The 25,095-nt window shown below is 42.6% G+C and overlaps 2 protein-coding genes across 4 annotated transcripts in view; one reads left to right on the top strand and one right to left on the bottom strand.

Annotated features, from left to right (window-relative positions):
* The window catches only part of COG5 (component of oligomeric golgi complex 5), a 383,955-nt gene extending 383,224 nt beyond the window's left edge, over positions 1-731 (bottom strand). For both annotated transcript variants that reach the window (XM_075857265.1, XM_075857266.1), the window contains exon 1: positions 430-731. In XM_075857265.1, the coding sequence (XP_075713380.1) occupies positions 430-664 (235 nt within the window). In that variant the 5' untranslated portion in view covers positions 665-731. The remainder of the gene's footprint in view (positions 1-429) is intronic.
* DUS4L (dihydrouridine synthase 4 like) lies at positions 551-23,733 on the top strand. Of its 2 annotated transcripts, XM_075857267.1 has the most exons (7): positions 551-625; positions 3,631-3,758; positions 4,628-4,749; positions 5,885-6,002; positions 8,682-8,804; positions 9,779-10,005; positions 21,549-23,733. In XM_075857267.1, exons 2-7 carry the CDS (start codon positions 3,649-3,651, stop codon positions 21,794-21,796), a joined length of 948 nt encoding a protein of 315 aa, XP_075713382.1. In that variant the 5' UTR covers positions 551-625; positions 3,631-3,648; the 3' UTR covers positions 21,797-23,733. The 2 variants fall into 2 exon arrangements, with proteins under 2 accessions (XP_075713382.1, XP_075713383.1); XM_075857268.1 differs by lacking the exon at positions 551-625 and having other exon boundaries at positions 3,666-3,744.
* Positions 23,734-25,095: the final 1,362 nt, after the last annotated feature.

Genomic DNA, 25,095 nt, shown 5'->3' with positions numbered 1-25,095 from the left:
ACAGGAGAGCTGGGGACGCAGAGGTCTGGCACACAGGAGAGCTGGGGACGCAGAGGTCTGGTACATAGGAGAGCTGGGGACGCAGAGGTCTGGCATATAGGTAAACTACTCAAGAGTGACTAGAAGGTGACAACACAGGGTGACATGAGTCCTATAGGAAAGCTGTTATAGTGCTAATAATAGATCAGTGAGGGCTGCAGTCCAGAAACGTCAGGACATCAAACATCAGGATTCCCAGGCATAGTTATGTAACAGAGGGGATTCCTGTGCTTCCATTTAATCACAAGGGCTGGTCACAATGTATTTAATGCCACTAAATGACTGCACTACCCATGGTGGATACATAGAGGAGCTCAGTGCAGTATATTACACTAGTCCAGCACACGGAACATAACATGCCGGCTGTCTCTTCCCCGTCTTCACACTCACCATCCCGCATCATCTCCCTGACTGACGCCGGTCCCACTATAAAGTCTGAAGAACTCTTCTTCCCCTCCATGTTGGATACAGGGCTGTCACTGCCAACCAGGAGCAACGTCATCACCCGGCGCCCAGTGACGTCAGTGGTAAACACCGTGTTCAGCAGCAGCAGCAGGAGGTACCGGCTGAGTGATCGTGTGGACAGGTAGTGCTCTGATGTCTTCTGGGGTGTGACACGTGACATCCCTCCAGTGGCGCTTATATCTGCGGGAGGCTGGGAGAGTAATGTGCTGGATACCACAAAGCAGACACCATCTTTACCTAGATCTGCTAGGAAATAGTGAAAGACCCTAGTGGTCATTTAGCACTCCTGTTTATACATATGTAGCAGAGCTGAATTTGTTGTTTGTGCAGGGGCGTAACTAGGAAAGACTGGGCCCCATAGCAAACTTTTGACTGGGGCCCCCCTCCCCTGGGTGTCACACAACCCCCCCCCCCCTTGTAGATAGTGCCTTTTTTACAGCCCCCCCTGTAGATAACGCCATCCATACAGCCCCCCCCCTCTGTAGATAGCGCCATACATTCCCCTGTAGAGTACGCCATACAGCCCCCCTGTAGATAACGCCATACAGCCCCCCTGTAGATAACGCCATACAGCCCCCCTGCAGAGAACGCCATACAGCCCCCCCTGTAGAGAACGCCATACAGCCACCCCCCCCTGTAGGGAACGCCATACAGCCACCCCCCCCTGTAGGGAACGCCATACAGCCACCCCCCCTGTAGGGAACGCCATACAGTGTGTCCTACAAAATACATGTATCCCCTCTCCACAGGATCTCCACAGGACAGGCGATACATGAGTGATCGCTGGCAGCGATAGGGAGAACGGGGGACTGAAAGTCCCCTGAACTTCTCCATGACAAACCTCTGACTTCCGGCGTCTGCGCAGCTCAATAAAAATGAAAGGAGCGCTGGTCACGCATGCACACAAGCATGACCGGCGCTCCATTCATTTCTACGGAGCTGCCGACACAGACCCCGGAAGTCCGAGGTTTGTGATGGAGAACTTCAGGGGACTTTCAGTCCCACGTTCTCCCTATCAATGCCAGCGATCACACATGTATCCCCTGTCCTGTGGAGATCCTGTGGAGAGGGGATACATGTCCTGTGGATATCCTGTGGAGAGGGGATACATGTCCTGTGGAGAGGGGATACATGTCCTGTGGAGAGGGGATACATGTCCTGTGGAGAGGGGATACATGTCCTGTGGAGAGGGGATACATGTCCTGTGGAGAGGGGATACATGTCCTGTGGAGAGGGGATACATGTCCTGTGGAGAGGGGATACATGTCCTGTGGAGAGGGGATACATGTCCTGTGGAGAGGGGATACATGTCCTGTGGAGAGGGGATACATGTCCTGTGGATATCCTGTGGAGAGGGGATACATGTCCTGTGGAGAGGGGATACATGTCCTGTGGAGAGGGGATACATGTCCTGTGGAGAGGGGATACATGTCCTGTGGAGATCCTGTGGAGAGGGGGATACATGTCCTGTGGAGAGGGGATACATGTCCTGTGGAGAGGGGGGGGGGGATACATGTCTTTTGCTCTATTTTGCGCCTTCAGGACCAGACACCGTTTAGCCATTTTTAGCACGTGTTAGTTAAATGGCTATAACTTTTTTATTTGTTGGGCTAACGACGTAATTTTAGACAATGCAGGTTTCATTTTTTATCGTTTTTATACACACCTTTTTTGCTATTTTAGAATTTTTATTCATAAAGTTTGAAAATAATAGTAAAAAAATAAGCTTTTTTACATTTCAGCTATTTTTTCTTTGGTAATAACATAGTTTTACCCTAAAATAGACCTTTTATTTGTGATCGTCATTGTCTACCGTAAATTTTTATATATTACATGTCTATATTAGGGTAATTGGGTCAGGGCTAGCGTTACGTCAATGATTGGTGGGGCGGGGGATGTTTTTTTTGGGGGTGGGTATTTTATGTGTATTTATTATTTACATTTTTTTGCACTTTACTTTATTATTTATTTATTACTATGGTCTGTCCCTCAAAGGTCAAAGAAGACCTTTGGGGAACTTTATATATTTTTTTTCTTTCTTTTACACCATGTTTTTCCACTGTAACTGGAGCTGCACAGCAGCCCCAGTTACAGGGGAAATCAGCCCTCTCATAGTGACTATTGTCACTAATAGGGCTGTGCTGGGTCTAGTAAGACCCAGCAGCAGCCTGCCACTAACGGCACCCGGCGATCATGTGACCAGTCACATGATCACCGGGAGGAATAGAGACAGCGCCGCTGCTGCTGTCTCTATTCCTGTACACAGCGCGCATTCAGCGCTGTGTACAAGTCATCAGAGAAGACAGAAGCAGCGAAAGCTGCTTCTATCCTCTCCTCAGGGTCCCCGGCAGTCACTGACAGCCGGAGACCCGACATTCAGCTGCCCGATCGCGCGGGCAGCAAGTTAAAACCCGAGCCGTAGAAAGTCTATGGCTCGGGTTTTAAGGACCCTGACCGCTGGCCGTAAAAATACAGCCAGCGGTCGGGAACCAGTTAATGGCAGAGCGGGGAGATACCTCCCTGTTCTGCCGTAGTGTTCAGTGGCGTCCCGCTGTAGCAGCCATAGCGGCAGCTAGCGGAGCCTCCGGCCATGGTGGGGGCCCGTGCCGGCGGGCGACATGGGCCCCCTCATGCCGCGGGCCCCGTAGCAGCCGCTACTGCTGCTACGGCGGTAGTTACGCCACTGTGTTTGTGTCTTTTGTGCACCAGGATAACTCGGGACAGTAACCTGTGACGATTTACAGGTTTACCTGCAGTCCTATGTAAGACCACTAATAAAATATCAGCCGCAGCGCTAGTACTGGATCATGTGCACTTTTTACAGCCAGAACAGGAGTGAAAACGAAAAAGAAGAAAAGTATAAAGAGAAAATTTCTACTCCTTTTTTATAGACCAATCCTGATTTGGGCTGAAAAACAAAATCAAATCTGCACTGTGTGAACTAGACAGTTTATATGGGTTGTCTCCTGAATAAAACCCCTTTTTAAAATGAAGTCAGTCCGGCAACCCGCTTCCCTGGCTACCAGCCGTATAAACACCACTAATAATATTAACTCTGTGTGTATATATGGTTAAGATTAAATCTGTTATTTTATTATTTAGTGTCTTATTTGTATCATTCTATAGGTTTATTTCTCTGCTGCTATGCATCTTCAGCAAGGAGATAATCCAACATGTCTGCCCCAGAACCCAGCGGATCTGTTCAGCTCTAATAACCTGGTAAAGATCTGTGCACCCATGGTACGATATTCAAAGTAAGTGCTGATATTCTCAATACTGTTAGGAATTTAGTTTTGACCTTAAAGAGGCTCTGTCACCAGATTTTGCAACCTCTATCTGCTATTGCAGCAGATCGGCGCTGCAATGTAGATTACAGTTACGTTTTTATTTTTAAAAAACGAGCATTTTTGGCCAAGATCGACTTACCTGCAAACGCTGATGCTGCTGCAGAATCAACTGTAGCCTCTGGTGCCGATGTGGCCGTCACGATGCAGGACCTGTGAGTGACGTCACAGATCTGCACTGCCAGAAGCTGGGCGTTGTGAAGAGAAGTGGATGTTACTTCTCTTCAGAGCGCCCAGCTAGTAAAAGAAGTAAAAACTCCCCGATGTACGCACATAATACACGCCCACTTGGACTTTTACTTTTAAACACACCCACTTGGACTTTTGCAAGCCTCATTTGCATAATTACAAAAATGGTCATAACTTGGCCAAAAATGCTCGTTTTTTTAAAATAAAAATGTTACTGTAATCTACATTGCAGCGCCTATCTGCTGCAATAGCAGATAGGGGTTGCAAAATCTGGTGACAGAGCCTCTTTAAACATTTACTGTAACATGACTGCTATATAATGTAAAATAGATTGTCTCCTCCATTTAGAGTTAGGCTCTGCGTTAAGAAGCTTCTTCGGGGGTTCTGGTAAGCATGTGCAAGTGCTCTTCTTGCCGCCAAATATACTGGGACTCTTGACAGGTCCATAGAAGGCAATGGGGTCCGTCAGATGTCGAAATCATAGCAGCGTCGTGGCTTCTGTGATAAAAGCAGTGCAATATAAAAAGAGCATAATATTTCCATCTATCTTTCTAGTTAATCATAGGGTGTTTGTTCTTTCGTCCTCTTAGATTGGCGTTCAGGACCCTGGTGAGAAAGTATGGTTGTGACTTGTGCTACACACCAATGATAGTTGCTGCTGACTTTATCAAATCTGCTAAAGCCAGAGACAGTGAATTCACTACAAACCAAGGTATATGTTTACTGAAAACCATGATTACAAGCTCTGATCATGTAGGAGTCCTTGTTCTCATTAAAGGCTCTTATGTCTAATGGACCAGGTCACTAACCGTGCAACAATCTGCAAATAGAAAATGTTCATTTTGTAATGTTATAGAGAAATGTCATACGTTGGGAGGACTTCTGACGTATACCTCCGACAGAAGGCTGCAAGATGTCCCACTGCATAGGCATACAGCGGGATATACGTCGCCCGACTCTCCACGCCATGCGCTACCCAAAGCGCTGTACCCCGGAAGCTCCTGACGTCCATATATGGACAGTGATGTCGGGAGCTACAAAACCGGAGCTCCGGCCAGAGTGTAGAAAACGCTTTGTCTGGGGACTCTGTCACTGTTCATCTATGGACCGTGATGTTTAGAGTTTTTTAATGCCGGAATTCCTGGCCAGAGCATCGCAAGCACTCTGGCTGAGGACTCCGGCTCTGAAGAAGAACCTTACGACGGTGATTTCGGGAGCTTCCCTATGTATACGTTTAACATATACTTGTGACAAATACCATATGGGTCCATCTGTCACCAATAGGCTCCCATGTTAGAAAAAAAATGTATTTTTTTTTGCGGAATCCCTCAAAATTAAATGGCGTACTCTACTATGCTATTCCAACCTTCAAAAAAAGGTGTACTGACAAATACCAGCCTGACGGAGACCAAAAGGACAAAAGCTTTCCTGACGTACAAGATAAACGCACAGCACAAATGTAAAGTGAAGGGGGCCTAACATGCAGGGACCCTAAAATTCCTTGCCTCCTAAAAGAACATCGTTGGTTATAATTGGCTGATGTATCCTCCTGCCTGACGATGGTGGAGTCCTACGTTTTTTTATAGCAAAGTGCGGTGGAGTGGGAATATTCCTTAGGTGATTCCTGCTGACATGTAAATGACTAGCACTCTCTGTAGAAACCAGATCTGAATATTTCCTAGGTAAATTAGTTATAGAAACTCCATAGTTTTACAGATTTCCAATGTGCTGCCATGATACCCTCTCTCCATAAGTTGTAATGTGTATTATATTTTTTCTTATTTATTTGTATCTTGATTTTAATGTATTCTGTCTTAATAATGCTCGTATTTACTGGGTTTCTGTAGGTGATCATCCTCTTGTTGTACAGTTTGCCGCTAAAGATGCCCAGGTTTTAGCTGATGCTGCTCTACTTGTCTGTCCCTTTGCTGGAGGGATTGATCTTAATTGTGGGTGTCCTCAGAGGTAAGGCTAAACCTTCTTCTTCCAGCTGTAGTAATACCATTTGTCTGCTTCATTATGCAACATGTTTCTGATAGCAATAATTTATTTTATTTTCAAATATCTTTTTATTGAATTTTCTCATGGTAAGAACAGCAAATATAAAAACAAAATGTCTATATATATATATATATATATATATATATATATATATTAGCACCGTACATAATATATACAGAGCTCGAAGAACAGAATTGAGGTACAATAAAAATAACAGTCTCAGATATAAAGACTAGTAAAGGGCCAGTACAGACCGCCTAAGGGTATGTTCACACGCAGTGTTTTCAGACGTAATTCGGGCGTTTTACGCCTCGAATTACGCCTGAAAAAACGCCCCTAATACGCCTACAAACATCTGCCCATTGCTTTCAATGGGAATTACAATGTTCTGTTCCCACGAGCCTTTATTTTAAAATATGGTGCGTAAAATGACAGCTCGTCAAAAGAAGTGCAGGACAATTCTTGGGACGTTTTTGGAGGTGTTTTTCATTGGCTCCATTGGAAAACAGCCGTTGTTAAAAAAAAAAAAAAAAAAAAAAAAAAACTTCTGAAAATCAGGAGCTGTTTTTGCCTGAAAACCGCTCCGTGTTTTTAGACGTTTCTGGTCACTGCGTGTGAACATACCCTTAGAATCCCATATGAATCGTCACGTTCGCTACTTTGCATGGAATAACAATATTCTGAGGAGAACAACAAGCCGGTAAATTCTATGAACGTAAAGAAAAGGGAGGAGGGGGAAACAAAGGATAGAGACGGGGGATATCGGAGTAGTACCATGAATACAGTGCACAGTTAGAAGTACCAAGCAATACATTTAAAGCCATAAAGCATAGTTCAATACAGAACAATCACAGACAGTAGTCATATAGCACTGTTATGTCAGAAAGGCAGAGGAAACTAGAGCAGTGTTAAAGAGGCTCTGTCACCAGATTATAAGTGCCCTGTCTCCTACATCATGTGATCGGCGCTGTAATGTAGAGAACAGTGGTTTTTATTTTGAAAAACGATCATTTTTTAGCAAGTTATGAGCAATTTTAGATTTTAGAGGAGTCCCCTGAAGCGCAATCCCATATGCATCCTTAATCCATTTCAGTATCGCCGACCAATATGGTATTAAATGTATACACGACCACAACATATGGATATGATCAGCCTTATCTTCTGAGCATCTTGGACCCCCCCATTTTAATATGTGGTGACATGTAGTGTAATGTTGTGTGTTAACTTACCTGGTGCTGTATTTCATGGTTAGCTGTTTTGTTCTGGGCCACCAATTGGTCGCGTGATCTTCACTCTGACTCTAAATCCTACCGTGTCTGCTCCAGAAACTGGAGGTCCAGTCTCCCAATGTTAATCTGGAAGACTCGCATCAAGGCTCTTAGGGTATGTTCACACGGCCTATTTACGGACGTATATCGGGCGTTTTTGACCCGAATTACGCCCGAAAATAGCGCTGACAAACATCTGCCCATTGAAAACAATGGGCAGACGTTTGTCTGTTCACACGAGGCGTAAATTTACGCGCCGCTGTCAAATGACGGCGCGTAAATAGACGCCCGCGTCAAAGAAGTGACCTGTCACTTCTTTGGCCGTAATTGGAGCCGCTATTCATTGACTCCAATGAATAGCAGCGCTAATTACGGCCGTAATTGACGCGGCGTTCAAGCGCCTGCACATGCCGGTACGGCTGAAATTACGGGGATGTTTTCAGGCTGAAACATCCCCGTAATTTCAGCCGTTACGGACCCCCGCCGTGTGAACATACCCTTATAGACTAGCATTGGGACACTGAATCCTACAGCAAGTGATGTTGGGACCGGTAGTCGGAGAGTCAGAGGCAAAAACTCGTGAACCAGCGGCAGCCCGGATCAGCGATCGGTGAAATACAGCACCAGGTAAGTTGATACACAACATTACACTACATGTCACCACATATTAAAACGGGTGGGGGAGGGTGGTTGGCGGAAAAACCGTACACCGGAGTGCTGCTTTACATCTATGATGTCTATATGCTCTATATTAATTTAATCATATGGAAATTATGCTCCATTCATGATCACTTATTGTAAATGTCGTGTATGTTTTATATCACTGTGGCCTTTTCCTGCATGGAGTATTAAAAAAAATCTATTTGTGCAGTTCACATGATATAGGTTGTCTGTGTTTCAACAACACTTGTATGACTGTGCATTTACTTTTCTGGATTAAGTATAATTACACCGGACTTTCAGCATGCTTGGTCAAGACCTTACAGGTTAACCGTTAACTCTGAAATTCGCCTATAGCCATGTGTTATGTCATTCTAAACCATCCAATATATTACCAATCCAATGTAAACCGTGACCATTAAATAACTTCTTCATAGAAAAAAAGAGCACTGAAGAAAATCCAGCATCAATTAAAGGAATTCTGGATTATCGGACAAGATGTATCTTTCAGTATAGAAAACCTTCAAGAAAAGAACCTAAAATGTGCTTTTGGTCTTGTGAAATTCCAAAACATGGCAAATGAGAATTTATATATATTTTTTTTTTGCTACATATATAGTTAAAATCTAACATCTTTTTTGTTATCTAATAAAATAAGTATGTGGCATAGGGCGAGGGGTTTGAGTAACCATGGAATTCACTTTATTTTGAAAAGGTGGGCTATGTCTGAAGGTTACGGAGCGTGCCTAATAAACCAGCCGCAGCTAGTCAGTGATATGGTAAAACAAGTACACGGCCAAGTAGAGAATCCAAAATTTTCTGTCTCCATTAAAATAAGGTATGTTTGATCATTGCTGCATCTCATATGTTAATAATTTACCATGTAATATATCAATATTGGTTATTATTATTATTTAGTGAAAGTAAGCTATAATCCAGACATTAGTAGACCTTCATTTCTGACGTACTGTACATGGAATACTACAGAATTATCACCAACCCACTTGTAATTATTAGAAACACTCCCACTCGGAGAAGGAGGATAGAGTAGGGCAACCATATGGTATATTAATTTTTAGCAGTTTCCATGTCAGCCCATCAGTAGGCTAAAGATTACTTAACCTTATATCCCATACATCCTATTGGAAGAGTGTGCCCTTATTCACACAACCATATTACGACTGTGTTGTACAGAGCTGTAATAGGACACCCATAGAGGTGCATGGGACCCTACTGTACCTCCGTCTGCCTCTGATTTTATATAAAATCATGGCATACTCCATTGCATACCTCATTTAAAGTGTTATTTTACCCTAGAAGCATTGCTTGTAGAAGAGAATATCTCTGATATACGGCACCAGATAGTGATGCCGCAGGAGACTCTGTGTACCACCTCCTGCACGCCGCTCCTAACCTGCATGATGCCTGTGATCTAAAGTCTGCAAGTTGCTCATAGTATCCACTATCTGAGATCCACTTCTGGAAAATGAGGAGTTTTTTTACCCCAAAATCTATTCTGCTGACAGCATTATTAATGCAATCTATATTAATGAGCTACAATAGAAATGTTTGTTGTAAATTGCTGCATATGAGCTCATCTTGCCATGCAAACTAGATAGATCTATCGCTCTATCTATCATCATTACTTTCTGCCTGTGACTGGATTGTGACTAAGTAATACAGCGCTACTATTCTCTGCACATAGATAAGTATAAGCCATTAACCAACTGATCGTGTAGCCAAGAGAAACGTAATCATTTAGAAAAAATAAGTATTCTCCGTTTCCCTTATTGTAATTTGTGTCATTTTTAGGATCCATGCGGACATTGTAAGAACAGTTGACCTTTGTCGAAAAGCAGAGGCTGCCGGTGTTTCCTGGATCACGGTGCATGGGAGACTGTCTGAAGAAAGACATCAGCCTGTGCATTATGATGCAATAAAAATCATTAAGGACAGTTTATCAATACCTGTTGTGGCTAATGGAGACATCAAGAGTTTAAAAGAAGCTGAGAATATTCATCAGATTACAGGGGCAGATGGTAAATTGCTGCTGAATTTAACACTGTTGTACATGTAACATTTATATCAGCTATATCATCCCCTACTTAAAGTGCAGGTTCACCTTTGGTAAACCTAAACTAATTTATTAGAGAATTGCATATATTGGGGGGAAAAAAATAAATGTATATTTTTTAAAGCCGAATCAATATGATAACAGGAGCAGCAATCTCAGACTGCTTTTCATTGACCGGGTACAGGCTGGCATAAAAAGCCAAAATGTGCACGCTTACAACTTTTGTAATTTGAAACCTTTTGAACTTTGTAAGGATATATTCACACGCTTAGCAAAAAACATCTGAAAATGCGGCGCTGTTTTCAAGAGAAAACCGCTCCTGATTTTCAGACGTTTTTGTAGCAACTCACGTTTTTCGCAGCGTATTTTACGGCCGTTTTTGGAGCTGTTTTTTCAATGGAGTCAATGAAAAATGCCTCCAAAAACGTCCCAAGAAATGACGTGCACTTCTTTTGACATGGCGTCATTTTACGCGCCGTATTTTGAAAACGACGCGTAAAATGACGCCTCGTGGGAACAGAACACCGTAAATCCCATTGCAAGCAATGGGCAGATGTTTGGAGGCGTAATTTGTGCAGTTTTTTTTCAGGCATAATTCGAGGCGTAAAGTAAAATATTCTCGTTGTCGGCAGCGCATCTCCCTCCTCTGCCGACGTGATGATAATGTATGAGGACGAGCGATCGGTGTAACAACCGCTCGTACCATAGCTCCTTGTGACAGAAGCAACCGAACGCCGATAAATGAGCTGTCTCGTTGATCGGCGCTCGCTGCACCGGCCAAAATTGACCGGTGTAATAGGGCCTTAAGTATAGCATGGCCTCCTTGTAAGCATATGTCAGGTTGTTTGCGTCCTCTTTCCTCGCTCCAGCGGCAGGGTGCCCGCTGGTGGCCCCAGCAGGTATCTGTTAGGTTGCAAGGCAGTTGGACACCCTGCTGTGCACCGTTGCCTCTTTGCTCTCCTGCAGCCGCAGCTCCGCCGATCTGGCCGCAGCTCTACTGCCCCCCCGCCCGCCGTGGAACCGTCTGGTTGCCACATCAACTGGTGCTTCCTTCTAGTGTTCCTATGGTGGCCTAATAAAATGAGACCTTGTCTACTTGCCTGAAGGTTAAGGTTCTTCCGTGGCTATAGTTCCCATCATTATTATGGAGTCCTGTTTCTGAACTTATTGATCCTGACCTTAACCCTTTTCCTGGATCGCATCCTGTCTTGCCCTTTGGATTTTCGCCTGGTTCCTGTGCCTCTTTTCTTGGTATCGACCCCCGGTCTGACTGCAGTTTTGTCTCATCCTCTGGCTTGCTACTTCCTGATCGCTAATCCAATGAGGACCACTGGCAACGTTCCTGACTTTGACTCCAATTGTTCGCTACAGCTCACCAGCAGCCAATTGGTGACCATTCGGGAGACCGCAATATCGGAACCTGACCGGGAAAGTACATACCTCCTTGCTAGAGTTAAGGGTATAAAACGGAGAGATTCCTTACCCTCACCCTAGTCTAGCCAGCGCCAAACCAATTGTGGCGTAGAGGATTCAAGCAACAGTATCTTCAGGCCATGGATACACAGCGCTGCAATGTCTACACCCTTGCCTGTCGATGACTATGAACTTTCCGATCAAGTCACCCAATAAAAATCTTGCTAACAGGAGATTGTCTATGCACTCTAGGGGATATCAACTCACTTGGATGCTTTGCAACCTACACCTTCTACGATATCTGCAGGATCAATGTTCAAGCAGACAGCCGTGGTGACTACTCCTCCTGTGTCTGCCATTTTAATACCGGAAGTTCATATACCTACTCCTCCCCAGTCCTGATTTAATCAACCAGTGTGAAATTAATTTTGAAATTTGACTTGGTCTGAGTAGAACTGCTGTGCAAGTGGCTTGTACAGTATCCTTGCTAGAAAGAGGAGCTCTGGCTTGGGCCTATGGGAATGTGATTCAATTGTGTCTTTCCTGTCCACCTTTTGGAGAGTTTTCAAGAAGCCTGGCTTCTTCTCGCTTAAAATTTTGTATCCTGGCATCTGAACTGGATGATCTAATGTCCCTGCCTACCAAAGGGGGAATCTGGTTTCTGGTGAGATCTCATGAAAGGGAATGTAACCGTCATTTCCCTTGACAGATGAGAGAGGGGAGATGACCTTGGGCCTGACACTTCCTTTCCCTGATGATAAAATCCTGGTTCCTGCTACCATGAGTTTATAAGTCCTTCACTACACTCTGGTCATACAGCCAAATTGCTTTCTGTAGATGCTGTTTAAATCATTGCCTTCTTTGACTGAATCGCAACCTGGAATTACAGTTCAGATCTGCTGCTCTTCTATCCATGCTGCCACCTCAATACCAAGACTTTACAGATGTGTTTTCTAAAAAAGCAGCAGAGACTTTTCCAGCTTCTTGTCTGTATGACTGTGAAATTCTGTTCCTTCCTGGCCTCACTCCTCCACCAGGTAGCGTGGACTTCTGACATATGAAAAGTCTTCTGATAACCTGGTTGACCTGCTTGAAGATTAATGGTATTATCTTCCGCCTGAAGCGGCCGTCTTCTCTATGGATTCCGAAGAGTTCACATATCTCTCTGTTCTTCAACTGTTGTGGTTTTTTTTTTTGTTTTTTTTAATTAAATTTTTTTACGACTATCAAGTCTTCTGCCCCCACTCTCTAATCCTCATCAGATTCTAAGTTTAATCAAATCTTGGATTGTTAGTGAAAAAATCTATTATGAATTTGACTGGAAGACATATGGCCCTGAGAAGCGAACCTGGATTCCTAAGGAGGATGTCCTTTCTCCACAGCTCGTCAAGGAGTTTCACTTGAAGTATCTCCTTAAGCCTCTTGGAAACCCATCTGGGAGGAGCATTTAAGAGGGGGAGTACTGTTAAACCCCTATTACACTGGCCGATTTTGGCCATTGCAGCGAACGCCGATCAACTGTCAAAAGGAGCTAAGGATGGGGACGAGCACTCATTACTCCGATCGCTCGTCCCCATACATCGTGTTGGCAGTGCGTCTCCCTGTTTAAACAGGGAGATGTGCTGCTGACAACGACTATTCTACTTTTTTAAAACTATACGAGCAGCTGATGAACAAGCGTTTGCTCGTTCTGCTGATCGCTGCTCTGTTTACACAGGGCAATTATGGTCAACAAGTGTTCTATGAACGCTTGTCTGCCCAATAATCGCCCAGTGTAAAAGGGCCTTTACTCTACTAGTTTCTGTGCCGGGGTTGGCTGCAGCTCTAGCAGGTGTCTGTGTTGGCTTGCTAGGCATCCAAAGGCCCTACCTTTCATCGTGGTCTCTCTGATCTCCTGCCAGCACTCAGCTGATCTGGCCACAGCTCTACTTCTCTCCGCTGGGGGAGCATCTGATGTCACCAGGACTGTCTATTTAAAGGAGACCTTTTGGCTTTTTGCCTGGTTCTAGTTAACATCGTTGTTGTTAAATCCTATTCCTGACTTCTGATTCTGTCCTCGGCCTTGTTCCTGGATTGCTCTCCTGTCTAGCCCCTTGAATTTGTCTGGTTCCTGTGGTTTTCCTCCTACATATTCACTGTAAATCTTAAGGATCCCTGGCTACGTTCTGTGCAACAGCCGCTACTAAGTGACTATATGTTCCCCCTTCTCTCTGGGACCCTCACCAATCTACATTTAAGGGAAATTTTTAATAGATTAAATTAATTATTTAAGGGAATTTTATGTATTTAATTAGATGTAAGACTGATGCAAGTCTGGGTTTGACGAATGCCAGGAGAACGTTACATGCCTGACTGCATTGTTTCAACTGTAACATTTGGTGGAGGAGGGATAATGCTATGGAATTGTTTTGCAGGGCCTAGCCCCTTAATTCCAGTGAAGAGAAATCTTATTGCTTCACCACAACACATTTTGGACAATTGTATGCTTTCAACTTTGTTGGAAGAGTTTGGGAAAGGCCCTTTTCTGTTCTATGACTGTGCACAAAGCAAGGTCCATAAAGTCTTTTTTTTTTTTACACGTTTGATGTGGAGGAGCTAGAGTGGCCTGCACCGAGCCCTCACCTAAACCCTATTGAACACCTTTTGGGATGAATTGGAACACCTATTGTGAGCCAGACCTTTACGACTAACATCCGTGACCACACAAACTTGCATACAGGCTTATATTGGTGTGAAGGCCTGGTGTCCACATACTTTTAATGATATATTGTATTTATAATAATAAGCTGATTTAAGAAATAACTTTTTTAAGGATACATTCCAGTGGCGTTGCTGGCACCTGATTTTTGGCCCGGATCCCCAGGTGAATTTAATTCTATAGCGGAGCAGGGAGCTACCAGCTGAGCTTAGGATACAGTAGGCCTTCAGCCAGGGCAGGGAAGCATGTGGAGGATTCTGTGTAAAATCTTTTTGTGGGGGAGGGGGGACTTGGCTGTGAACACTATGTTTGGGGGATGAGGAACTTTACTGTAAATGTTGTGTGGGATGAGGGGATTCTGTTTAAAGGCTATATATACATTTGAAGAAAAAATGTTTATTTTTTTATTATATAAAAATGTCAGTCAGTGTGTTTGGTGTAACTCATACCTCTCAACCGTCCCGGATTCAGTGGGACAGTCTCGGGTACTAGGTGGTGTCCCGGGTGGCCAGGAGTATGTCCCGCTGCCAACTGTATTTGCATCCTCAGGACGCAGATACAGTTGAACCCAATGGTGAAGCAAGGAATCGTCCGTTCCCTGTTTCAACATTAGTCCAGAGCGGAGGAGCTGAGGGAGCTCCTCCGTTCGCCAAGGACTCCCTGGACACAGCGCTACTTTAAGTGCTGTTCCCGGGGAAGCCATTGACATCACTGTGCATATATGGACAGTGACGTCAGTGGCTCCTCTGGAGCGGAATCCCCGTTCCCGACGCTCTGGCCGGGAATTCCGCTCCTAGAGGGACCCCCTAATGTCACTGTCCATATATGGGCACTGTATCGATATCTACATGGGTACTGTGGCACTATGTGGGCAATGACACTTTATATGTGGGCACTGGCACTAGAAACCGCTATGGGGGCATCCAAGACGACATTATACTGTATGGGGGAAGCTATAGGGGCATTATACTACAGGTGGCAGCTCTGGGGTATTATATTGTACGGTGGCACCTATGGGGGCATTCTGCTGTGTGGGGGAAGCTTTGGGGGAATTATGCTGTTTCGGGCAGCTTTTGGGGGCATTAAGCTGTATAGGGGCAGCTATGGGGCATTATACTGTATGAGGCAGCTATGGGGGCATTATACTATATGGGGGCATCTGTGGGCATTATACTGTATGTGACAGCTATGGGGGCATTATGCTGTATGGGGGCAGCTATTGGGCATTATGCTGTATGGAAGAATTTGTTTGGGCATTATACTGTATGGGGGCATCTGTGTGGGCATTATACTGTTTGGGGGCATTATACCGTATGGTGGCAGCTATTTGGCATTATATTGTGTGGGAGGCACTATGGGAGCATGATACTTTGTGGGCTAAACTGGGTGGGGACTGGGTGGTATTAGAGACGTGGCTCAAAAGAAAAAAATGGATGTGCCGCATCGGTTGTCCCTCTTTGTGATGCTTAAAAGTTGGGAGAAAATTTCCAATTACGGTTTATTTAAAATGTATTTTTACTTTTTGAGATACAGCTGCTTTGCGTTCAGGATTCACTGAATCCTGGATCTGTCAGGTCGCCGAGACTGACCGGTTGTGTCAGCGAGTCCTGTGTGTCTGACCGTTTGTAACTTCGATGCACCCACTGTCACAGAACCTGTCAGTCCTGCTGACCTGACGGATTCAGATCTTAGCGTAAGATACAGCTACTCAGACACACAGCTGCTTTGTAGCTTGTATACAAAGTAAAAATAATTTTTAATAAAATGTAGGTACACCGTTGCACCAAACACACTGATGCACTGTTTTTTTGTTTTTGTTTTTTAAAGTTTTTAAAGATGTACATAGCCTTTAATCCCTTCACACCGCAGCCATTTTTCAGATTTTCATTTTTTCCTACCTTCCAAAAGCCATAACTTTTTTTTATTTTTCCGTTGATCTAGTCATATGAGGACTTGATTTTTGCGGGACGAGTTGTAGTTTTTCATAGCACCATTTATTGTGCCATATAATGTACTAGGAAACGGGGGAAAAAATATTTGTGGGGTAGAAAATGAAAAAAAACAGCGATTTCCTCCATTGTTTTTTGAGCTTCGTTTTGACAGAATTCACTGTGCAATTAAAACAACATGTTAACTTTATTCTGTGGGTCAATACGATTACGGCGATACCAAATATTTCTATAGTTTTATTTATTTTTTTATATATTTTACAAGTAAAAACCTAAGTGTAAAAAATAAAATTTATTTTGTGTCACCAAATTCTGAGAGCCATAACTTTTTTTATTTTTTATTTATTTTTTTTTTAAGTGGTATGATGGCTTATTTTTTGCGGGATAAGCTATAATTTTTAATGATACCATTTTGGGGTACATGCGACGTTTTGATCACTTTTTATTTAATTATTTTTTTTTTTAAATTCTTTCACGGATGCGTTTGATACCAATTGTGTTTATTTTTTTACTATGCTCTAGGGGCAAAAGGGTTTTTGTTTTGTGTGTTTTTTTTTCTTTTTTTATATATAATATATACACTACCGTTCAAAAGTTTGTGGTCACCCAGACAATTGTGTTTTCCATGAAAACTCACACTTATATTTATCAAATGAGTTGCAAAATGACTAGAAAATATAGTCAAGACATTGACAAGGTTAGAAATAATGATTTTTATTTGAAATAATTTCTCCTTCAAACTTTGCTTTCGTCAAAGAATGCTCCATTTGCAGCAATTACAGCATTGCAGACGTTTCGCATTCTAGCTGTTAATTTGCTGAGGTGATCGGGAGAAATTTCACCCCATGCTTCCAGAAGCCCCTCACACAAGTTGGATTGGCTTGATGGGCACTTCTTGCGTACCATACGGTCAAGCTGCTCCCACAACAGCTCTATGGAGTTGAGATCTGGTGACTGCGCTGGCCACTCCATTACAGATAGAATACCAGCTGCCTGCTTCTTCCCTAAATAGTTCTTGCATAATTTGGAGGTGTGCTTTGGGTCATTGTCCTGTTGTAGGATGAAATTGGCTCCAATCAAGCGCTGTCCACAGGGTATGGCATGGCATTGCAAAATGGAGAGATAGCCTTCCTTATTCAAAATCCCTTTTACCTTGTACAAATCTCCCACTTTACCAGCACCAAAGCAACCCCAGACCATCACATTACCTCCACCATGCTTGACAGATGGCGTCAGGCACTCTTCCAGCATCTTTTCAGTTGTTCTGCGTCTCTCAAATGTTCTTCTGTGTGATCCAACACCTCAAACTTCGATTCGTCTATCCATAACACTTTTTTCCAATCTTCCTCTGTCCAATGTCTGTGTGCTTTTGCCCATATTAATCTTTTCCTTTTATTAGCCAGTCTCAGGGCTTTTTCTTTGCCACTGGCTTTTTGCGGGTACTATTTAATGAAGCTGCCAGTTGAGGACCTGTGAGGTGTCTATTTCTCAAACTAGAGACTCTAATTTACTTGTCTTGTTGCTCAGTTGTGCAGCAGGGCCTCCCACTTCTCTTTCTACTTTGGTTAGAGCCTGTGTGTGCTGTCCTCTGAAGGGAGTAGTACGCACCGTTGTAGGAAATCTTCAGTTTCTTGGCAATCTCTCGCATGGAATACCCTTCATTTCTAAGAACAAGAATAGACTGTCGAGTTTCACATGAAAGCTCTCTTTTTCTAGCCATTTTAAGAGTTTAATCGAACCCACAAATGTAATGCTCCAGATTCTCAACTAGCACAAAGGAAAGTCCGTTTTATAGCTCCTCTAAACAGCAAAACGGTTTACAGCGGTGCTAACATAATTGCACAAGGGTTTTCAAGTGTTTTCTAATCATCCATTAGCCTTCTAACACAGTTAGCAAACACAATGTACCATTAGAACACTGGAGTGATGGTTGCTGGAAATGGGCCTCTATACACCTATGTAGATATTGCATTAAAAACCAGATGTTTGCAGCTAGAATAGTCATTTAGCACATTAACAATGTATAGAGTGTATTTCTGATTAATTTAATGTTATCTTCATTGAAAAAAAACGGCTTTTCTTTCAAAAATAAGGAAATTTTTAAGTGACCCTAAACTTTTGAACGGTAGTGTGTGTGTGTGTGTGTGTGTATGTGTATATATATATATATAAAATTTATTTTTAACATTAGAAAAAACACTTTTTTTTATTTTTTACAAATTGTAACTTTTTTTTTATTAGTCCCCCTAGGGGACTTCATCCAGCGATTGTTAGATCGCTTGCACTATATACTGCAATACTAATGTATTGCAGCATATCTTGATTCTGACCGGCTTCTATTAAGCCCTGCTTAATAGAGGCAGCGCTTAATAGGAGCACAAAGATGGTGGACCTGGGGGCCTTCATTAGGCCCCCAGGCAGCCATAGCAACCATCGCCACCCCGCGATTGCATTGCGGGGGGGCGCGATGAGCTGTTAGAGGGGATCCCCGCTATTGACCGTGGTATTTAACGCGTTAAACGAGCGGAATAACGCTTGAGCACGATCCTGCTCGTTACTCTGAAGTGTCGGCTGTAACATACTCACTCCGTGAGCCCGTTCTATACTTTCCCTGCCCGACTTTGGCGTATGGATACGTCCAATGTCGGGAAGGGGTTAATTTGTTTTTTATAAGGGAGGGGAGATTTGACTGTAAATGCCATGAGTGGGGGACTTCTTTAGAATCTATTCAGATTATTGTCATATTACATTTTTCTTTTGCCGGGATTTTCGCAAAACCGTGGCAAATGACATGGTTATAAAGCAATTTTACGAAAACTGTTGCAAAAAACTTTATTTGACCTCGACGTGTAGAAGTTCATTTGTGTAGGGAAAGGGGGCTTTGCTGTAGATTTAAGGCGAGGGAAAAGTTTATACTTTTTATGTGGGCGAGGGAGGCTTGACTATTTTTTCACTTCAGTTATATTCACATGTAGCGGTTGAGGTGCAGTTAAAAAAAACAAAACTCATCAAAACCGCTTCTGAAAAAACACAAGCGGTTTTATTATGAGTTGCGTGGTTTTGTGATGCAGTAATCGGCCGCATGCATTGTTTCATATACGGTTTTTAAACACTCCTCAACCGATACGTGTGCATTTTATATTTTACTACAGACTTTAAAAGCTATATAAACATTTGAAGCCATTTATTGTTAATAAATCAATATTTTTATTTTTATTTTTTTTAAATTGTTTTTTATTAAAAAAAATCTTACTTTTCAGATACAGCTTCTATATATTATGTGTGTATATATATATATATATATATATATATATAAGCTGTATCTTGTCATCAAAGCTAAAGCTGTCAGGTCTGCAGGACTGAAAGCTTAGACGAAGGCTGGTCCTGTGTCTCTGACACGCAGGATCCAGCTAATATTGATCACATATAAGTTACGAACTTAGATGTGATTGATAATCACATCATTCTTTCCAATTATCATCATTCTTTTTAATTCCCAGTAAGCGCTCATTCATCGACTAATCGGCTTGTTTACCCGGCCAAGGAGATGTGCTGCCGACACGATGGACATGTATAGGGATAAACGTTTATAGTAACCGTCGCTCATCCACATACATAACCAATCATTGCTCCTTGTGAAAGGAGCAAAACCGTGCAGATCAACGAGCTGTTTCGTGGATCAGCGCTCATTTTCACGGCCCTTGTCAGGCCGTGTAATAAGAACCCTGGAGAAATGCATTAGTTGAAGGGGTTTCCGCGTTTCTTTTTTTGATAAATCTTGTATGTGCATATGATACACTAATGTTGCTGTTTCTTGGCTGTTCCACCACTGATGGTTTCCTGGTCCCCTGATGCTTCTTTATCTATAATCTGAGGTCATGTCTGTCTTCTATAGCACTGACACATCACGCTGTGGTAATGTGGGATTGTTGGGGACGATACTCATGGCACTAGATCATAAAAAAAAATTGCATCAGGGGACCCAGAAAGCCATCAGTGGTGGAACAGCCAAGAATCCGCAACGTTCGTGTATGACTCTGACAACTTTTTTTATGTTCTGCTAATATGGGCTTTAAAAAATAAAACGTGATCTCGGCATGAAAACTTTACCACCAGCCGTCGTCGCCTTTTAAAGACGGCTGTATTCAAAGCCCAGTTACTCCTGCCGCCTTTATACGGCAAGTGGAGGTAAACAGGTTAAGGATGGGCTGCTACTTATGGACCAGTGCAGTGTGCTTGCTCCTAGACTAAAATTTGCCAGCCAGCCCCTACCTGCAGCCGATAAGACGCTTGGACAGGATCCCGGCACGATGACGTCACGGCATTACGCCGGCCTACGCAAGGGTCCCGTCTTGGCGTGTGGCACCATCTTCAAAGGGGGGATTGTGTGGCACCATCTACAAAGGGGCAGTGTGTAGCACTAACTACAGGTGTTGTGTGTGTGTGTGTGTGCGTTGCACAATCTATAGGGAGGTAGCTATAGGGGCCATAGTCTTATAAATATCTCCGATATATATCTTTTTTTTGGGGGGGTACACATGTCTTGGGACTTGTGCCCCTGATCTTTTAAGACCCTAGCAATTCCCTGATACATTCCCTTTAATGTGCACTCATTTGCTATTTTAATAGCATGTGAATGTTTGTGCAAAAAAAAAAAGCTGCCAATATGAAAATGGATTACACTCGATGCTCTACTTCAGGGGTACTCATTTATTTTAAGTGCAGATGAAGGTCCGAGGTGAGCACCAACAGTAAGGCTAGGTTCATATGGGACAGATTTGCCATAGGCCATTCAAACCCGTGGATCTGCGGCAGAAATACAAGGCTTATCTGCCACACCGTTCCCCCTGCAGATAGTGCCACAGACAGAACCCCAGTCGATAGTGCCCCCCCCCCCCCCGAAAAAATAAAAAAACAACTTGTACCCTGTTCCCCTAACGAACTGAGTTGCTCCGCCTCCTCAGCTATGTTAGGGCTGAAGACTATGAGAAGCCGAAACGGGAGCCTTGCATAGGCCGGCATGATGCATTTACGTCATCGCGCCTGCCTGTGCAGATATACTCTTCAAGCGTCTTACAGGCTACAAGCCTAACGTGGCTTGTAGCCTAGTAAAGGGTGGAGCGGGAAGCTTTAGCTCTGTTCTCCGCCATAGTATTCAATTGTATCTGCATCCTGAGGCTGCGGATACAATTGAAGGTGGCCCGGCGATACAACTGGTCCGGACAACTAGCGTCAGCTGTCCATCAATTGAGAACCCCTACTCTACAGGGTAATCCTAGGATAGTGTCATTCCACAGTGCAATACATCGACTGTCTGCAAAGCTATTTATATAAACTATTAAAACAAAAATGATTTACGATGGTTTGACAGAAAATCCTGTGTAGAACTAAGTTATATAAGCACATTTTATTTATAATATATCTAACATATTCTTATTTTATTTTCAGGTGTGATGGCTGCAAGGGGCCTTTTGGCAAACCCAGCCATGTTTGCAGGATACGAGGAAACTCCTATGGCCTGTATTCAAGACTGGGTTGACATTGCTCTGGAACATGGAACACCATTCACATGTTTTCATCATCACCTGATGTATATGATGGAGAGAATAACCTCAAAGCAAGAGAAAAGAGTTTTTAATGTCCTGACTAGTACATCCGCAGTTTTAGATTATTTAAGAGACTCCTATGGAATGTGATGCTATTTTTGTTTTATTGTAATTCGTTGCTGTGTTTTGCAAGCTCCATGAACCCCTTAAAGGCGAATGATGGATATATCTGTCATGAGTGGGTGCGCGTTCCCTGTACGCACAAGATCCGTGGCAGGAGCATGGCTGTTATACAAAGCCTGGCTCCTGAAGGAATCTGAGAGAATTCAGATTCCGACAGTTTAACCCCTTAGATGCCATGTCAATAGTGACTGAGGCATCTAAGGTGATTGACATAGGGAGGGGGCTCCTTCTGTCATCCCATTGGCACCCTGCGACGCAATCTGGTTACAATGGCAGCCAGGGTCTGGGTTGCCATCAGTAACTGCCTATTAGTATTCCAAAGCATTATACAAATTACCAAAGAATCGCTGCTTTAAGTCCTCTAGTGGAACAAAAAAAGTGTAAAATGGAGTTTAATAAAAAATTTAAATGTACCCCCAAAAAATAAAAACATTTATAAAAAAAAAACCCTACATATTTAGGTATTGCTACAATCGTAACTTATTAGTTATACTGCACGGCGTAAAAAAACAAAACTTACAGAAAACATGGGTGAATTTGCTGTTATTTTTGCTTTCCCAGTTATAATTTATTGAATAGCTTTTAAAAAATGTTATGTACCCAAAAATTACAACTCATCCTGCAAAAATCAAGCCCTTATACGGCCATCTCGACGTATAAAAATAAAAAAGGTATGGATCACAGAATGTGGCGACATAAAAATTAATTTTTGTCTAATAAAAAAGTTTTACTGTGCAAAAGTACTAAAATGTTAAAAATAAACCTAATATCGATTTTGGTATCGCCACATTCATACCGACCTGTAGAATAAAGTTAGCATTTATTTTTACTGCATGGTAACTACGGAAAAAAAAACAATGGCAGAATTCCTGATTTATTTTATTTTTTTTGCATTCCCTTCCAAAAAAAAAGAAAACAAAATCAATAAATTATATGGACCCTAAAACGGTGCCATTTAAAAATGCAACTCATCCCGCAAAAAAAAAAAAAAAATTTACTTTCATACTGCTACATCGATAGAAAAATAAAAAAACTTATGGTTCTTGGAATGTGAGGACAAAAAAATATAAGAAAATGGTTTGATCATCAAGGCCCAAGCATGCCTGGTCGTTAAGGGGTTAAAGGTAGAGTTAATTTGGCTCCCATGGAGGCTTAGCTTTAATTTTACTTTGTTTTCTTTTCCTCTCTTTGGTTCCTTGATTTGGTCCCTCTTAGTTTTTACATTTTAATATATGTGTTGCTGATTTTGTCTGTATAAAGCTTTGTTAATTATCAGTTAGATTTTTTATTTTTTTTTTGGATCAAACTTCGGGTATGTTCACACGCTTAACAAAAAACATCTGAAACAGCCTCTGATTTTCAGGTGTTTTTGAAGATCAAAATGAAGCTTCTTTTAATTTGGAGCTTCTTTTGAGGCGTTTTTCATAGTGTTGAATGGAATATCCGCTCCAAAAAACGCCTCAAGAAGTGACATGCACTTCTTTTTACGCTCGTTTTTTTTAAAACCACGGCGTAAAAAGACGCCCCCGTATTAACTAAATGCTGTTTTTCCCATTGATTTCGATAGGTAGATGTTTGTAGGCGTTCAGCTTCCATTTTTCGAGGCGTAAACGCCCCGAAATACGCCTGAAAACACTGCGTGTGAACATACCCTAAAATTAGAACTTTGTATTACGGTTTTAATCGTCAACAACTTTAAAGTTAAAAAAAATTATGTCTTTTCTGCTCTTCATATTTCTTCATAGTACAAGCTACAGCCATAGTTGTTATGCTACATCTATATATATTGTGTCTCTTTTTCCAGACATACTGTAATTTTTTTACTATTTTTCTACCAAAACTAGTAGTCTATTTTTATCCGTAGATTGTTTATTTTATGGATTTTAACATATGTTTGTCTAGGAGTAACTGGCTGAACTTTTTGTTTAGTTTTAATTTTACATTTGAATCTTAAAACAAAGAGGCATTGTAATATTTTTTTATTTTTTTTGCAATAAAATATATTCTATCTACTTTTATTTGTTTTTCATTTCAGTGTGGATGGCATATTTGCTTTACCAACCTGCACTTTTTGTTTGTTTACCACAAGAGGGCTAAAAAGACAAGCGTCTTATAAGTCCTTATTTAATCACGTTTTTACGCAAACTTAATGCGGAAAACCCAAACAAACTGATCCCATAAATTTTTGTAATGATACAAACTGATTCCAAAATTTATCAGTTTACATCCGCTCTGTAAGAACCTTTTTTGCAGGATATAAAATATCACAGCATGCTGCCAATTTACCTCCTCTAAATACAAATCTGTCACTTACAGTAGCTAAGGTCCTCTTTAACCCCTTAAGGACCGCCCGCTGTCCATTGGTGGTGCAGGTCCCCAGTCTACAGCGATGTCTTTTGGCATCACTGTAGAAAAGTCATGAGCGTTTCTGGGAGCACTCGTTCTCTAAACAAGAGCTATATTTAACAGCTCCTGTACTTAGAGAAGTCTTTTGAGTATTGAGGGGATCAGAAAAATGTCCGACCTCAGCTGTTAAACCCTTTGATTGCCGTGGTCTGTGACCACGGCATGATCAAAGGGGCCTCTGTTCTTCGATTGCGTCATCAGAATCATGGATCTTAGACTGGGGAACCGGCTGCAGCCAGCCCTGTGGTCTTAGAAGGGACCCCAGGGTGGCATACTATGTGTCATCAGGGCCGGCCTTATGGCTGTACGACCTGTGCGAGTGCACAGGGCGTTCCACCCTCCCAGCATGTAGGGAGCGCCACTGGGCTCTGCCTCTGCTCTTAGTAACACAGAACAGGAGGAAGCTCCACCCACAGCCGTCCCTGCAAGAAGCCTGTGAGCCTGCCCGCAAGGAGAGATGGTAAGTGCCCGTGTGTCTGCATGTGTATATATGTCTCTGCGTATATATGTGTACATATAGAAAATATACCACATTGTGTACATATACCACATTGGGAGAGCGTCACTCCCTGTTATCTGAAGTTTAGCACCAGCCGCATTTTGTTTTTTTGCACAGTGCTGCTCCTATTATATGTTTGTTCCTATGTGTACATATAAGTCTCTCTCCCTCTCTCTCCCTCTTGAGAAACTAGACATGGACCGCACAATCCACAATATATACATTGATCTGAGCCGCTAGGCATAATTTATAAACATGAACATGAGGTTCTTTGTTAAAATTTTGATCAAACTGTATAAGCCCACTTGCCACTTCACGGCAACCTCTTTAAAGTGGGTCCCTATTCTAACAAAGAACCTCA

The sequence above is a fragment of the Rhinoderma darwinii genome, chromosome 3 (genome assembly GCF_050947455.1).
Source record: "Rhinoderma darwinii isolate aRhiDar2 chromosome 3, aRhiDar2.hap1, whole genome shotgun sequence".
NCBI lineage: Eukaryota > Metazoa > Chordata > Amphibia > Anura > Rhinodermatidae > Rhinoderma > Rhinoderma darwinii.
This window is presented reverse-complemented; position numbering and strand designations above follow the sequence as displayed.

What these genes read in the sequence shown, in the direction of transcription:
- DUS4L (XM_075857267.1), top strand. Translation starts at nt 3,649, where the DNA reads ATGCATCTTCAGCAAGGAGATAATCCAACATGTCTGCCCCAGAACCCA. An exon ending in CCCATGGTACGATATTCAAA is followed by an intron (nt 3,759 to 4,627) that starts GTAAGTGCTGAT and finishes TCGTCCTCTTAG; the next exon opens with ATTGGCGTTCAGGACCCTGG. An exon ending in AATTGTGGGTGTCCTCAGAG is followed by an intron (nt 6,003 to 8,681) that starts GTAAGGCTAAAC and finishes TATTTTGAAAAG; the next exon opens with GTGGGCTATGTCTGAAGGTT.